Source organism: Mustelus asterias, chromosome 6 (assembly GCF_964213995.1).
Source record: "Mustelus asterias chromosome 6, sMusAst1.hap1.1, whole genome shotgun sequence".
Classification (NCBI taxonomy): domain Eukaryota; kingdom Metazoa; phylum Chordata; class Chondrichthyes; order Carcharhiniformes; family Triakidae; genus Mustelus; species Mustelus asterias.
The window spans coordinates 25266037-25281819 of NC_135806.1; the positions used below are offsets into that span (position 1 = coordinate 25266037).

General features: G+C 41.5%; 1 protein-coding gene across 3 annotated transcripts in view; it reads right to left on the reverse strand.

Moving 5' to 3' along the window:
- Window positions 1–1256: 1256 nt before the first annotated feature.
- Window positions 1257–15783, reverse strand: part of zdhhc21 (zDHHC palmitoyltransferase 21) — a 109962-nt gene continuing 95435 nt past the window's right edge. For 2 of the 3 annotated variants that reach the window (XM_078215347.1, XM_078215345.1), the window contains 2 exons: window positions 4642–4685; window positions 1258–3924 (listed from right to left, as the gene is read on the reverse strand). In XM_078215347.1, the coding sequence (XP_078071473.1) occupies window positions 3792–3924; window positions 4642–4685 (177 nt within the window). In that variant the 3' untranslated portion in view covers window positions 1258–3791. Of the gene's footprint in view, window positions 3925–4641; window positions 4686–15783 lie in introns of all 3 variants that reach the window. The other variant, XM_078215346.1, reaches the window with a different exon arrangement.

Genomic DNA, 15783 nt, shown 5'->3' on the forward strand with positions numbered 1-15783 from the left:
CTATGGGATTGGAGTGGAGCTCAGCTGCCAAGAGGGCCTAGAGCTACTGGTACCCAGCGAATGGAAAACAGAGTTTCAGTTGATGAGCATGAGCTATATCATAATATCTGTGGCTCACTGTGATTGTTAGGGTTTGATGAAGTAATGGAGCTGTGATCTGTATTAGGTTGTTGGGAGAGGCTGATCTCCCCTTCCCCACAAGAGCGATCCCAGCAAGGTCAGCGGCAGCTTTCTTGAATTCGTTCCATGCAAGGATCTTGGCCGTCCTTCCTCCCAATCAGGGCTCATTCATGCCTGTTGTGTGCCAGCTTGTCCTGTATGAAGACAAAAGAAAAGTTGATGATCAGAGGGAATGGAGCAGCGGTTCAGTGAAATATATGTCCTGTATGTGGCGAGTCCTCCCCAGAAGAGTCAGAGGATGGAGAGTGAGCACCAGATTGGATGGTGACGATGTGAAAGTCTCCATGAGGGATTGAGTGTTGATATATATCCACCGCTAATGGATGTGTGAAGTCAGTAAAGAGAGTAGCCATTTGAGTACATGATGCCACGATGAGAGTTTGATATTGGAGGGTGAGGAAGGATGATTTACCATGGCCGAGCGGATGAAATCATTCATCTTCTTCCTGCACTGGATGGCCCTTTGGGTGTGGCTACCAGCCACACTGATCTCCTGGATGACAGCCAGCCAGGCCAAAGAGATGACGTTAGAGTGCTTCCTAGAGCCACCTCTCAGCTAGAGGACATGCCTCTGCACAAGGCATCTTCGACCAAGGCCTTGAGGCACTGGTGGCTGAACCACAGTGCAGTCTTCTTGATGCTCCTCGCCTTGTTCTTCTGGGTTCGGGGCATTTTTCGTGGTTGGGTAGATACAGGTGGGTCGGAGAGAATGAAATGTCTGCATTGCACTGGTATTTACAAGTGGCGCAGGAATCTTCGATCTTGCCAGTTGACCGTAGACGGATGAATGAGTGCCTGACCCGCCAGGAAATTCAGAGGGATACCTCCCTGTGCACAATTAATGAGCTTCTAAGTGCAGAATCAGATACAGGATCCCATCATTCTGGCCAATGGGAATGTTGTTGCTGGAACTGTTTGTCACTGCCCTTAGGTTGAAAGATGGAAAATGCCGCCCAGAGCTTCAGCACTCCAGGTGGAAGTGAAGGTCAAACAGTAACCATTTATTCTTAAACAGAAGTAAACCATCACACAAGAACAAGATAGTTGGTTCCAAAAAAAAAGATTCACATGGTACTTACAAGAAAATATCTGTATTTTTATTCAAACCACACACATAACTCGACCACTGACGTGCTGTAAAATTTGTTTTCTTTCACCCCTCACTATAATTGACTGTCCACATTTGAAGAGATGCACCATATCTGAACAAAATAGGGAATTCTACAGACACAACTTTATAATTGCCAAAACCACTTTTAAATTAAACACTGCTCAACATTAACAAATGATATACATATCTAGAAAGGATGCCAAACCTTGTTACTTACTCCCATATATTTGATTATGTAAGTCATCACCCATTTGTCAGAGCACAGTATTTTGATGGATGGTACACACAAACTGTGTTTATTAAAATTGGGCACATTTTATAAATTGTAACATTAAAGGTCTGTCAGCTCCTGGCAAACCCATCAACGGCTTAATCTTAAAATTCCAGCTGAGTGCCACACTAGCTGATCAGCACAGCTAACATTGCAATATACAATTCCACCTGGAATGTGAAAGTTGTAATCATGCTTTGCTTTTTGCTGCTAGTACTTCTTTGAGAAAGAAGTGTAATTCGCAATGTAACAACGTGACTGTGCCACTCAGTCACTCTGCTCCTAATAAATTGTCTTGCAGAGTGCAAACTCCTCCGATGGCTCCGGTGAATAAATGTGATACCAGGTTTCCTTCGAACGAAGCAGACTGGGAGTTCACAGGTTGGGTGCACAAAGCATACTGAATGAGCAGTTCAGAAATTGCAATTGGTATCCATGCCATTGATCTAAATAGGTGGGGGAACTTTATCATTCTTTGTCCTAATTACAATCCAGTGATTACTGCTGGAAAGTGCTTGCACAAGGAAAGGATCAGATACTAGTGATGCTCTCCATGGGAATAGCTTTAACGCCACTCGCTGTCTAGGTTTCTAAACAAAGCCTTGTTATTTTGATGCGATCGAGAAGCTGCTACCTGTAAACTGTACACTTGTGTAAACCAGTACCTTCACAATAGAAAGGGAAAAAATTGGGAAAAATCATGGGCTTGTGAGAATTTATTCACCAACATTACTTCAACTTTCAAAGTAATGCAACAGAGATTAAGCATTCCACTGAGAATTACCAAACATAAAAAGAGTTGCTAAAATTACCTTTAAATTATCTTTAACAGTCAATAATGCTATTTGTTTCCCATCACTTGTGTGACAGAGGTCAGTATTTCTTAAGGAGTTTTCTGATTGGAGGATGGATAAAAATTAACGTCTGCAGTGCATAAAATTGTGCACGGCATGCTCAGATATCCCTAAAGGGACTGGAGACACAAACTCTCTGCAATTCACATAAATTTAAAAAATATACATAGTCACTATGGAGAGAGATCAGGATAAACTATGATCTGACAATCAGAACATAAAGTTATTGCAACAAATTACTGCAGGGTACTTTTTTTCAAAAAAAAATCACAATGTTCTTTACCATTGGAACTGGTCCGAACAGTTATGTAACATCTTTGGTTCCTGATTTGCTCAAGATAAGACAATTGCACTGTCACACTAAAAGTCACTAAATTATAGGCACTTGTTTAAACATTCTTCAATTTGATTTGCTTCCCTGTAAACTGTTTCCCACAGGACTGGCCAAATTGATTTTATTATACTTTTACCATACTTAAATAAACTTCATTAATCATTTCCTCCAAGCAATCTGTGGCACTCCCTGATCCTCTCCAAATGAGAATTTTCATATTCCTAGCAAGCACTCACTCTTCTCAATTTTTTCCCATTTTGTTAAAAAAATGGTCTTATAACACTCAGGAATAACAAATAATAGTTAATCCCATCAGCAACGTTTGATACAAAAGTTAAATATTGGTATAAATGAATTAGAGAAACGGAATGTACAAAAACATTAAAAATTAATCAGGAGAGAAAGTCACATGTAAAACAACATACTTTAAAACCACAATGTAACTCATTCAAAAATCCCAAACAATTTGCTTTATGCATTTTTTTCTCGTACTAACATGTATTATTACAAAGACTGATATCTCTTTCCTGCCCTGATAGGCAGAATTTTTCCCCGCAGTGTATATTTTCAATTGATAGATCCAAAACTACTTCATGATTGAGAACTAAACTGTAAAATATTGCTAGCACCTTTCACAAACTGAACTATTCAGACATGCTTATTTGAAGAAGCCTCCAGAACAAAATAATCAGTGTAGCATTTTTGATCAGAATGGTATTCTCATTAACTCTTGGGCTGAAATTGGCTGGGAAGTTTAAATAAACGATATCCCTATATCTCTTATAAACGATAATTGGTTGCTTATGAATGTTTCTGAGACAATTAATATTTTCAAAGGGTTATACCCAATATTTTTTGTTTGGCCCTGAAACACAGCCTGTACTGGCTATTAACAGGCAAAAGTTCTATTCGGAATATTACTTCGGACACACTACTGTTGCTAGGAGAGAAGTGTCAATTTGAATGTGGGGATGGAAGTAGCACTGGAAATTCTGCTAAGTACTTTGACACAGGCGAACTCGTCTTTTCAGCTTTCATCTGTTAAACGTGATTGGCCAGGTTGTAGGAGACTCGCAGCGGTTGCCTCTGCCTGAATGGAATGAACCACAGGATCTTCCAGCGAGTGCCAAACACTTCTGAGAAGGTCTGCTGCCATGGCTTGCTGGGCTTCAATCTACAGATAAGAGCATTAGTAAGAAGCAGCAATCCCCATTGAGTGTTACAGTCATAGAAGAACAATGGCTTGACTGACGTAGTGCTGTTGGCTCACCATGACTCAATACATGTTTAAAATTCAATCCCTTTATAACACTAGGCATGCTGAAGTTAATGGCCATCTTCCAATTCCTTTATTTGAAATTTTGAAATTGAAAGAAGTATGTTTTCTAATTAATTTCTAAAAACACAAGTAGATCGAGTTGTATATTTCAAAACAATGGTTTTTAACATTTAAGGACATGGTGAAAATTATGATGATTTTATTGACTGCGTGGAAGTATCCACAAAACAAATTTTAACAGCAACATTTTCAGTTATAAAAGGCACTATCATCAAATCTTTACTTTGACTGGGTTATCCACAAATTATTTCTGTTATGTAGGGTGTTTTAATCCATTAGTTGACCTTGCACTTCAAAAGCATGAATTATCAAAAAATATTAATTCAAAATTGTTTAATGTAAATGTTTTGATCATTCAAATTTCAACAACAAATTACCCACTGCACAAAAATGGTACTTAAAGAAAATAACGAGTGGTAATGTGGTGGTGAAAACTGAATTATCAACGAATCGGACTAAATAAACAGCTTCAATATTTTAATACTTCTACCAATGCAAAACCATTTCCCCAACATATAAGAGGAACTCCGTGAAGCTCCCTTCAATACTCACGTCTCATCGAAGCAACTTGACATTCTTTCTATAGTTGTTGTATCCTGTTGGCAAGAAAAAGAACAACATTAATAAATAGTTCAGGCTTTCAGAATACATTTCAGATGCAATAGCTTCAAATTATGGTTTGGACATGTTTAGTAAGTACAGACGTGTACTGTAAACAACTTATACGAACAATGTTATTTGTATTCTTAACATTCTGCATTCAACGTGTTCAATTTTCAGTACATGGACCTTCTGAGGAATGGAACTAAAATAAAAGTCACCTTGCAATTTTCAGTCCATTGTGTGCAGTAGCACAGATCTATGAAAGAAAAGTATACAGCCTCCTTGAAATACAATTCTATCTGAAAGCCTAAAAATCTCACTATCCATTCCTACTGATCTCACGGCTCTTCATCATAATGAGATCAATGCTAACATCTCTGATTTGTTGACCTAGATATTGTGGTAGCAATGACAGAAAAAATATAACACCATTCATCATCATTAATCCACTGAAATTAACATCACTTTCTGGTGTTGTGCCGAATATTCAGAACAACGTTAAAATCTAGAGATTTCTGTCAAGAATTCTATCCTTCTCCAGGGCTAGACTGCTAAGGTCTCCCACCCCCGCTGTAAGTTGACAATCATGGAAATCAAAAGAACTAATGAGAAGTTCCTCTCATATCATTTGAAGAAGTTACCCCTTTTGAATGAGATGTAACCAGGTTTTTAATGGTATACAAACTTCATAATTACTGCTAAACACACTCACTGGCCCTGAAGGCAGAAGGTTATGTTAGTAGGGTGATGAAAAAAAGGCATATGGGATACTTGCCCTTATCAATTGAGGCATAGATTACAAAAGCAGTAAAGACATGTTGGAGTTGTACAGAACTTTGGTGAGGCCACATCTCGAGTACTGTGTGCAGTTCTGGTTGCCACATTATAGGAAGGATGTGATTGCACTAGAGGAGGTGCAGAGGAGATTCGCCAGGATGCTGCATATTTAAGTTATAAAGAGAAGTTGGATAGACTTGAGTTGTTTTCGTTGGAGCAGCGAAGACTGAAGGGTGACCTGATTGAGGTGTACAAGGTTCTGAGGGGCATGGACAGAATGGACAAATGAGCAGCTGTTCCCTTTAGTTGAAGGGTCATTCACGAGGGGACATAGGTTCAAGGTGAGGGGCAGGCGGTTTAGTGGGGATGTGAGGAAAAGCTTTTTTACCCAGAGGGTGGTGATGGTTGGGAATGTGCTGCCTGGGAGCATGGTGGAGGCAGGTGGCCTCACATCCTTTAAAAACTACCTGGATGAGCACTTGGCACGCCATAACATTCAAGGCTATGGGTCAAGTGCTGGTAAATGGGATTAGGTGGGAGGTCAGGTGTTTTTCATATGCCAGCACAGAATCGATGGGCCGAGAGCCTCTTCGGCACTGTACGATTCTATGATTCTATGAAAAGTTGATCTTATATTTGTGGAATGTCAATTATGTTAAAAATATTCTTAATTTTAAAATTAAACTCGGACTTTTACTTAAGTTTGCTTATCTTATCTGAAAACTTAAATTCAAGGTGAATGATTTTAAGTATTTTTAACTTCTTAGTTTGCTGAACGTGAATACTTCAGTTTGTTTGGCTGTCACCCTGCTTGTTAACATTACTACTGTGCACCAAGGCATCCCCTGGCCTTGGCGCCAGGTTTAAACTGCTGTCAAGAAGGGAGATTTCACTCACAATGATCCCTAAATCTTTGTGGGCCGCTTTTTTCAAAATCAGTTTCCATGTTTTGCCACTGATGCCAAAATTTGGGCTTTTACCATTCTTTTACCACTCCCACCAGAATCTCAACGAAACCTTATACAGTGGCTCCCGCAATTACTGCTAGTTTCTTTTTGTTGAATCAAGGAATAGAACACATCAGACTCATAATGTTAACATGGATAAGCTTAATATCGCTTGGTATGGCTCCTGCTCTGACCAAGACCACAAAGAACTATAAAGGGTTGTGAATGTAACCCAGTCCATCGCGCAAACCAGCCTCCCATCCATTGACTCCATCTACATCTCCCAGTGCCTCGGGAAAGAAGCTAGCCTAATCAAGGACTCCATGCACCTCAGGTATACTCTGTTCCACCTTCTTCCGTTGGGAAAAAGATATAAAAGTCTGAAAACATGTACCAATGTTTTATTTACCATTCTCATCTACCCTCTAAATAATATATTTGCTACCATACAGGTTGAAGGTCAATGTAGATGTTCTTCAAAATGAGAAATGAATGACAAAGAGCAGAAAGAGAAAGTGTAAGAATACAAAAGAAAACATAAAATCCATGTGTGACAAAGCCATGCAGCAAAGCTGGGTTATTCTAATAAAGCAAACCATTACTATTAGCTCCATCTAGAGGTAAACAACTCATTAAACACTAAAGCAGCAAAATAGAAAATGCTGCAGACTTTTCCAAATTTCAAAAATGTCACTGAAGTTGTGCTCACATCTACAGAGAAACTGTTCATTTTACATCGTTGTGCATTGTGTACCAAGTTAATGATTCTCTCTTTTGAGAATAACCACTGAATCATACTGAGATGTGTAAAGGTTGGATTGCCCTGACCTCTGTAATTTTGGAATTTGATATTTGGAGGCAGCAAAAGAAATTGGTTGGGGTTCGGGAGGCAGGGAGGGGGCTGGTGATGCTGTGATGATAAGATTGGGAAAACAACTTTTATATTTTGAACTGTCAAAGGTTCTCCCCATTGTAAAATGAAGAATGGAGATAAATTGTTCATACTGTACAAAGGGATCGATAAACAGGGGGATCCATTTCTAAAATGAAAGGAGAAATGAGGGTTTCAAGGAGACCTGTTTCACATGAAGAGTATTCGGCTATGGAATAAGTTACAAGGGAAGACTTATTGAAAAAGCGATTTTCTCCAGAAAGAGAATTCAGATATGGTTAGGAGATGGTGATTGTGAGATTAAGCAAATACAAGCATGGGTTTTGGGGCATGAGGTGTTTATCCCCCCCCATACCTAATGTTCTCTATGTTCTGAGGATCAGAAAACAACAATTTGGAAAGTAAATTCATTCAGCCGCGGAATCACTTCAATATCTGGGGAACTGACAGAATAAATCGAGTCTGTTATCAAACAGGGGGGGGTATTAGAAGTGATTGGGAAGAAAACAGGCTTCTTGTTCAAATTGATCTGTAGTGTTTATATGTTCTTTTCCATTGGAACAGGTGGACCCGCTGGCTATACACTGCCAGCATCTTTGGTTTTAATTTCAAATCTGATCCACAGGTTTTTAAAAAATTAACCATCTCTCCCACTTTTCTTGGGCAGGTTGTCATCGCGACTCACAAAATTGTTGGATTAAAAGATTAACAGAAATAAAACAATATTGTCATAATCTTATATCTGAAACAACTCATTTCAGTGTTTCAAGAATATTTCGCATGACTGATACCTGGGCAGATGACATGACAGGATTGCAGGATGATATAGGCGGGATGGTTAAATAGGCAGAACAGTGTAACTGGAATTTAACCCTGAAAAGTGTGAGGTGATGCATTTTGGGAGGACTAACAAGGCAAGGGGTTACGTAACTAATAGTAGGACCCTAGGAAGTTCAGTGGACCAGAGGGACCTTGGAACGCATGTCCAAAGATCCCTGAAAGCAGCAGGATAGTTAGATAAGATGGTTAAAAAGGCTATGGGATTCTTGCCTTTATTAGCCTAGGCATAGAATATAATGATGTGGAGATGCCAGCGGTGGACTGGGGTAAGCACAGTAAGAAGTCTCACAACACCAGGTTAAAGTCCAACAGGTTTATTTGGTAGCACAAGCTTTTGGAGTCTCGCTCCCTCTTTAGGTGAGTGAGGAGTTGTGTTTACAAACAGAGCATATATAGACACAAACTCAATTTATAAGATAATGGTTGGAATGCGAGTCTTCACAGGTAATCAAGTCTTAAAGGTACAGACAATGTGAGTGGAGAGAGGGCTAAGCACAGGTTAAAGTGGTGTGTATTGTCTCCAGCCAGGACAGTTAGTGAGATTTTGCAAACCCAGGCAAGTCATGGGGGTTACAGATAGTGTGACATGAACCCAAGATCCCAGTTGAGGCCGTCCTCATATGTGCGGAATTTGGCTATCAGTTTCTGCTCAGCGATTCTGCGTTGTCGTGTGTCGTGAAGGCTGCCTTGGAGAACGCTTACCCGAAGATCAGAGGCTGAATGCCGTGACTGCTGAAGTGTTCCCCAACTGGAAGGGAACACTCCTGCCTGGTGATTGTCGAGCAGTGTTCATTCATCCATTGTTGTAGCGTCTGCATGGTCTCCCCAATGTACATCCCCAACAGCGAAAAACCACACCGACCTCCTCAGAAGACAAACACAGGACACGACGGACAAAGTACCCTTCGTCGTCCAGTACTTCCCCGGAGTGGAGAAGCTACGACATCTTCTCCGGAGCCTTCAATATGTCATCGATGAAGGCGAACATCTCACCAAGACCATCCCCACACCCCCACCTCTTGCCTTCAAACAACCGCACAACCTCAAACAGACCATTGTACGCAGCAAACCACCCAGCCTTCAGGAGAACAGTGACCACGACACCACACAACCCTGCCACAGCAACCTCTGCAAGATGTGCCGGATCATCGACGCGGATTCCATCATCTCATGTGAGAACACCATCCACCAGGTACACGGTACATACTCTTGCCGTTCGGCCAACATTTTCTACCTGATACGCTGCAGGAAAGGATGTCCCGAGGCATGGTACATTGGGGAGACCATGCAATTGCTACGACAACGGATGAATGAATACCGCTCAACAATCACCAGGCAGGAGTGTTCTCTTCCAGTTGGGGAGCACTTCAGCAGTCATGGCATTCAGCCTCTGATCTTCAGGTAAGCATTCTCCAAGGCAGCCTTTACGACACATGACAACGCAGAATCGCTGAGCAGAAACTGAATGCCAAATTCTGCACACATGAGGACGGCCTCAACCAGGATCTTGGGTTCATGTCACACTATCTGTAACCCCCATGACTTGCCTGGGTTTGCAAAATCTCACTAACTGTCCTGGCTGGAGACAATACATACCTCTTTAACTTGTGCTTGGCCCTCTCTCCACTCACATTGTCTGTACCTTTAAGACTTGATTACCTATAAGACTCCATTCCAAGCATTATCTTGTAAATTGAGTTTGTGTCTGTATATGCCCTGTTTGTGAACATAACTCCTCACTCACCTGAAGAAGGAGCGAGACTCCGAAAGCTTGTGCTACCAAATGAACTTGCTGGAGTTTAACCTGGTGTTGTGAGACTTCTTACATAGAATATAATAGCAGGGAGGTTATGATGGAGCTGCATAAAACATTTGCTAGGTCACGGCCAGAGTACTGTGCGCAGTTATGGTCGTCGCACTATAAAAAGAGCGAATTTATACGAGAAAGGATGCAGAGGAGATTCACCAGGATGTTGTCTATGAAGAGAGGCTAGATAGACTGGGGTTATTTTCTTTAGAGCAGAGAAGGCTGAGTGGGGTCCTCACTGAGTTGTGTAACATTATGAGGGATGTAGATAGTGTAGATAGGAAAACATTTCCCCTTAGTAGAGGGATCAATAACCAAAGGGCATAGATTTAAGTTAAGGAGCAGGAGATTCAGAGGGGATTTGAGAAAAAAGCTTTTTCACCCAGAGGCTGGTGACAATCTGGAACTCACTGCCTGAAAGGGTGGTCAAGGCGGGAACCCTCACAACATTTAAGCAGCATTTAGATGAGCACTTGAAATACCAGAGCATGCAAAGCTGTGGACCAAGTGCTGGAAAATGAGATAAGGATAGATAAGTGTTTGATAGCCAACACAGACATGATGGGCCGAAGGGCTTCTTTTTGTGCTGTAAAACTCGATGGCCAGAATTTTATCGTCCTGTCCACCACAGGAATCGGAGCGGGTGAGGGGCGGATCATGGAAAGGTCCATTCACCTTGGGCAGGATTTTACAGTTTCGGGATGAGTGAGGCCATAAAATCCTATCCACTAACTCTTAACTATTCTCAATCCACTTTACTGCTTTGCTAAGTTTCTTATCATATAAAAATGTTATAATTAGTAATTTCTGTAATGAATATGGGCCAGAAAGCAAGATACCAGGAAAATAAACTGCAAAATCATAAATCCCCAAATGTTCCAATGGGGGATGTGATGGCCCAGTGTTATAACCGCTAGACTACGAATCCAGAAACTCAGCTCATGTTCTGGGGACCCTGGTTCAAATCCCACCATGGCAGATGGTGGAATTTGAATTCAATAAATAGAAGTTATCGGGAATTAAGGATCTATGATGACCATGAAACCATTGTCGATTGTTGGAAAAACCCATCTGGTTCACTAATGTCCTTTAGGGAAGGAAATCTGCCCTTCTTACCTGGTTTGGCCGACATATGACTCCAGAGCCATAGCAATGTGGTTGACTCTCAACTTCCCTCTGAAATGGTTTAGCAAGCCCCTCAGTTTCAAGGACAACTAGAGATGGGCAATAAATGCTGGCCAGCCATGTCCCACAAATGAATAAAAAAAGCTGACTAAATTGCTACATTTGCTCTCTATGTTGGTTGCTCCAAGATCATTCCACTGAATATATTAACCTGAAATGCTGAAGTTTCAAGATATTCGTGCTGTCAGGCATAAAGATCGGTGAATCCGGCAAATAAAATTAGGCCTCAGCTAGCTAAAGTCTCCAAATGGACAAGTCGTTAATAATTAATCTCCCTAGGTCACAATTAATCCCCTTTTTGTGGAATTTACATCATCCTATTAATCAATGTTACCACGGTATATTATCTACTAACTTAATTTGGACAGACTAAGCATTTTCTTTTGTAAAATGGTACAAGTTACAAATGAATTATTGCATGATTTTTCTAATAAGCGCAAAGACAGCCCAAGGGAAGTTTCCCTCTTTGCCAAGTATCTCCTTTCCAGGGTTATTTACAGAGTTTTATTGATTAATTGACCAGAGCTTAAAATAAAAAATAATTCACCTCCCTGACGGGTCCCTTTTTATTACAGAAAATGCACTCTCTCATCACATCTAAATCTCAAGTTAGGAGATTTGAATATTTGAGTTAGAAAAGAAGATAAGCGAAGCCAAATTTAAGATCAACTTTAAGATATTGGGTGGCACGGTGGCACAGTGGTGGCACAGTGGTTAGCACTAATACCTAACAGTGCCAGGGACCTGGTTCAATTCTGGCCTCGGGTGACTGTGCGGCGACTGCACATCCTCCCCGTGTCTGTGTGGGTTTCCTCCGGGTGTTCCGGTTTCCTCCCACAGTCCAAAGATGTGCAGGTTAGGTGGATTGGCCATGCTAAATTGAGTGTCAGGAGGATTAGCAGGGTAAATAGTTGGGGTTATGGGGATACGGCCTGGATGGGGATTGCTGTCCGTGCAGGCTCGATGGGCCGAATGGCCTCCTTCTGCACTATAGGGATTCTATGATTCTATATTGATGAGCTCTTACACCCTTGGAAGCTACACCCCAGGAGAAATCAGTACCTTTCAGGATAGAAGGTAACAAAATCAAGACAAGTAAACCTAAACTAAATTACTGAGGCTAAGGAAATTTGGCATGTCCGCTACAACTCTCACCAATTTTTACACATGCACCATAGAAAGCATCCTTTCTGGATGTATCACAGCTTGGTATGGCTCCTGTTCTGACCAAGACTGCAAGAAACTACAAAGAGTGGTGACGTTGCCCAGTCTATCACGCAAACCAGTCTCCCATCCATTAACTCTGTCTACACTTCCTGCTGCCTGGGAAAAGCAGCCGGCATAATCAAGGGTCCCAGGCACCCTGGACATTCTCTATTCCACCTTCTGCCGTCGGGAAAAGATACAAAAGTCTGAGGACACGTACCAACCGACTCAAGAACAGCTTTTTCCCTGCTGCCATCAGACTTTTGAATGGATCTACCATGTATTAAGTTGATTTTTCTCTGCACCCTAGCTATTACTGTAACAGTATATTCTGCACCCTATCCTACCCTTTTCCCCTATGTTCGGTATGCTTTGTCTGCATAGCATGCAAGAAACAATACTTTTCACTTTATACCAATACACATGACAATAATAAATCAAATCAAATCAAATGAATTTTAAAAAGAGACACTCATTTGCTCACTGAAGGGTTTGGCTGAAAATCAGCGAAATAATTGATTTCACTTAGTTTTGTTTTTGCTACAATTGTGGGAGCAGCCTTCAACACGGCCAGAACAAAGTCAATGAAATAATGATGAAGGTCTCCCAGACAACCCTTTGTTGGTGCTTTGTGAATTAGCCAACATAAGCAAGGCAGAGTGGGAAAATTCCCTTTTGTTGCCTTTGATCCTATTGGAAAACATACAACCTTCCAACTGCTAAATTGCACTATTTTTCAAATGGAAAATCCTGGATTATCCAAGTGAAAGTTAGTAGATTAAATGTTCTGTAGATTAAATGCTACAATGTAAATTTCACTGTGATCCAGAGAGATTAATTATTAGCCACTTGTGCATTTGGAGACAATAGTTAGCTGATCTTCTTGGCCAGATTAAGTGGCTGCTTTTTAGGCCTGACATCAAGATATATTGAAAATAAGAGCTTCAGACTAATATATTCAGCGAAATAATCTTTGAGAAGTTATTTTTGAGGATAGAGAGCTTATTGCCCATGACATTCCAGAGATGAAAATTCTCACATATTTAAAGGCCAGCAGTTGCCTTTCACAAACAGCAAGAGCATGGAATAGAGATGCAGTGCTGAGAACTAAATGGCGCCATCTTGTGGGATAACTGCACCACTTCAAATAAAAGAGCTCACTTCTTCACATTATATTTTTGACCAAAATTTTGGGCCTTTCATTGCTTTTCAACAGCTCAGAAGAATAAATCACAATATTAACGGTGATAGCCAGCAATGGATGTGCAACATGTAAGGGTGGCACAGTGGTTAGTGCTGTTGTCTCACAGCACCAGGGACCCAGGTTCAATTCCGGACTCGGGTCACTGTGTGGAATTTGCACATTCTCCCCGTGTCTGCGTGGGTTTCCTCTGGGTGCTCCAGTTTCCTCCCACAGTCCAAAGATGTGCAGGTTGGGTAAATTGGCCATGCTAAATTACCCCTTAGTGTCAGGCGGATTAGTGTCAGGATAAATATGTGGGGTCGTGAGAATGGAGGTGCACTTTGGACAATCAGTGCTGAGTCGATGGGCTGAATGGCCTCCTTCTGCACTTACGGATTCTATGGTTTTATCCAAGTGTAGATATCTTTTGTCCCTCAGAATTATTGAGAGTAACTTTCCCACCACTGAGGCTGGACTGACTGGCCTATAATTTCTTGCTTTATCGCTACCTCCCTTTTTTAACACTGAGCTGTCCAAGTTCTCTGATCGCACATCTGTAAGAAGTCTCACAAGACCAGGTTAAAGTCCAACAGCTTTATTTGGTAGCACAAGCCACTAGCTTTCGGAGCGCTGCTCCTTCATCAGGTAAGTGGGAGTTCTGTTCACAAACAGGGCATATACCCTGTTTGTAAACATGGCATATACCCTGTTTGTGAACAGAACTCCCACTTACCTGATGAAGGAGCAGCGCTCCGAAAGCTAGTGGCTTGTGCTACCAAATAAACCTGTTGGACTTTAACTTGGTCTTGTGAGGCTTCTTACTGTGTTTATCCCAGTCTAACACCGGCATCTCCACATCACAGCACACCTGTGGCCAGAGAGGATTTGAAAATTGCTGCCAGTGCCCCTGATATCTCCTCCCTTGCCTCCCCAAACAATCTGGGATACATCTCATCCAGGTCTGTGAATTTATTCACTTTAAGGCTGTTAAACCTGCTAGTGCCTCCTCTCTCTATGTTAATTTACTCTAATATTTCACAGATTCCACCCAAATGTCTACACCTTCATAATCCTTTTCCATTGTGAAGACTGAAGCAATGTATTCATTGTGGACTGTTCCCATATCTTTCATGTCCACACACAGATTATCAATATGGTCTCTAATTCCCCGAGTTATTCTCTTGTTCTTTATATATTCAAAAACGCATTTTATTCTACCCACAAAGCTTTTTCATGCTCTCTTAGCATGCTCTCCTAATCTCCTTTTTAAGTTCCCCTTGACACTTTTTACACTCCTCGAGGGACTCTGCCATACTGAAGCCTTGATACCTGCCGTAAGCTTCCCTTTTTTTCTTAATCCTGATCTTTATATCCCTTTACTTCCAGGGTTCTCTCATCTTGGTCCCATCTTTTGTCTTTATGGGGTAGGGAGAGGTATGAATACCTCTGAAGTTTAATTCATGTGCGAGTCATCTCAGCTCACCTCAGCTCTATTTAAGAAAGGGACTATTGGAAACACCTGACCATACAAACTGTGGGAAAGACCTGAGTGAGACACAGCCAGAATGAGTGTGGGGCTATCAGGAATTTGGAGCTGAGTGGGAATTTGGCGCAGAAAGGAAGGAGGTGCTTTTTGTTTTTTCTCCTCGCTTTCTAACTTTTAGATCTTCAGAGAGTGACAGTGCCCTGCTGCAGTAGTAGAGGACACAAAGGAAAGAGATGATTCATAAGTAGTGGGTAAGTTTGGATAGGTATTTAATAGTTTTATCAATTATAGTTTCAGAAGTCTTTTTATGGTTTATAGTTTGTAAGAATTATATTTGGTAGTTACGAGGGCCAGGAAAGAAGGGCCCTCTGGAATTGGATATAACCTGATATCAAGCACCTTCCAAAAGTTTAATCTAAAGGAGGAAAGTTATGACAGGAAAGCTCCAAGCCGCGGTCTGCTCTTCAAGCTCCATGTGGGAGGCCGGGAATAATTCCAGTGCCCAGAGCCAGCATGTGTGCAGGAAGTATCTCCAGCTGCAGCTCCTGGAAGACTGGGTTTCAGAGCTGATGTGATGGCTGGGGATACTGTCAAGCAACCACGAGGAAGAGAGTATCGTGGATAGCACATATAGAGAGCTGGTCACACTGCAGACTAAGATTCCCCAGGCAGGAAGGGAATCTCCGCCAGGTGACCACCAGGCAGAGCAACAGGGCTAGGCAGGCTGTGCAGGACTCCCCTGTGGACATTCCTTTGCAAAAAAGATAT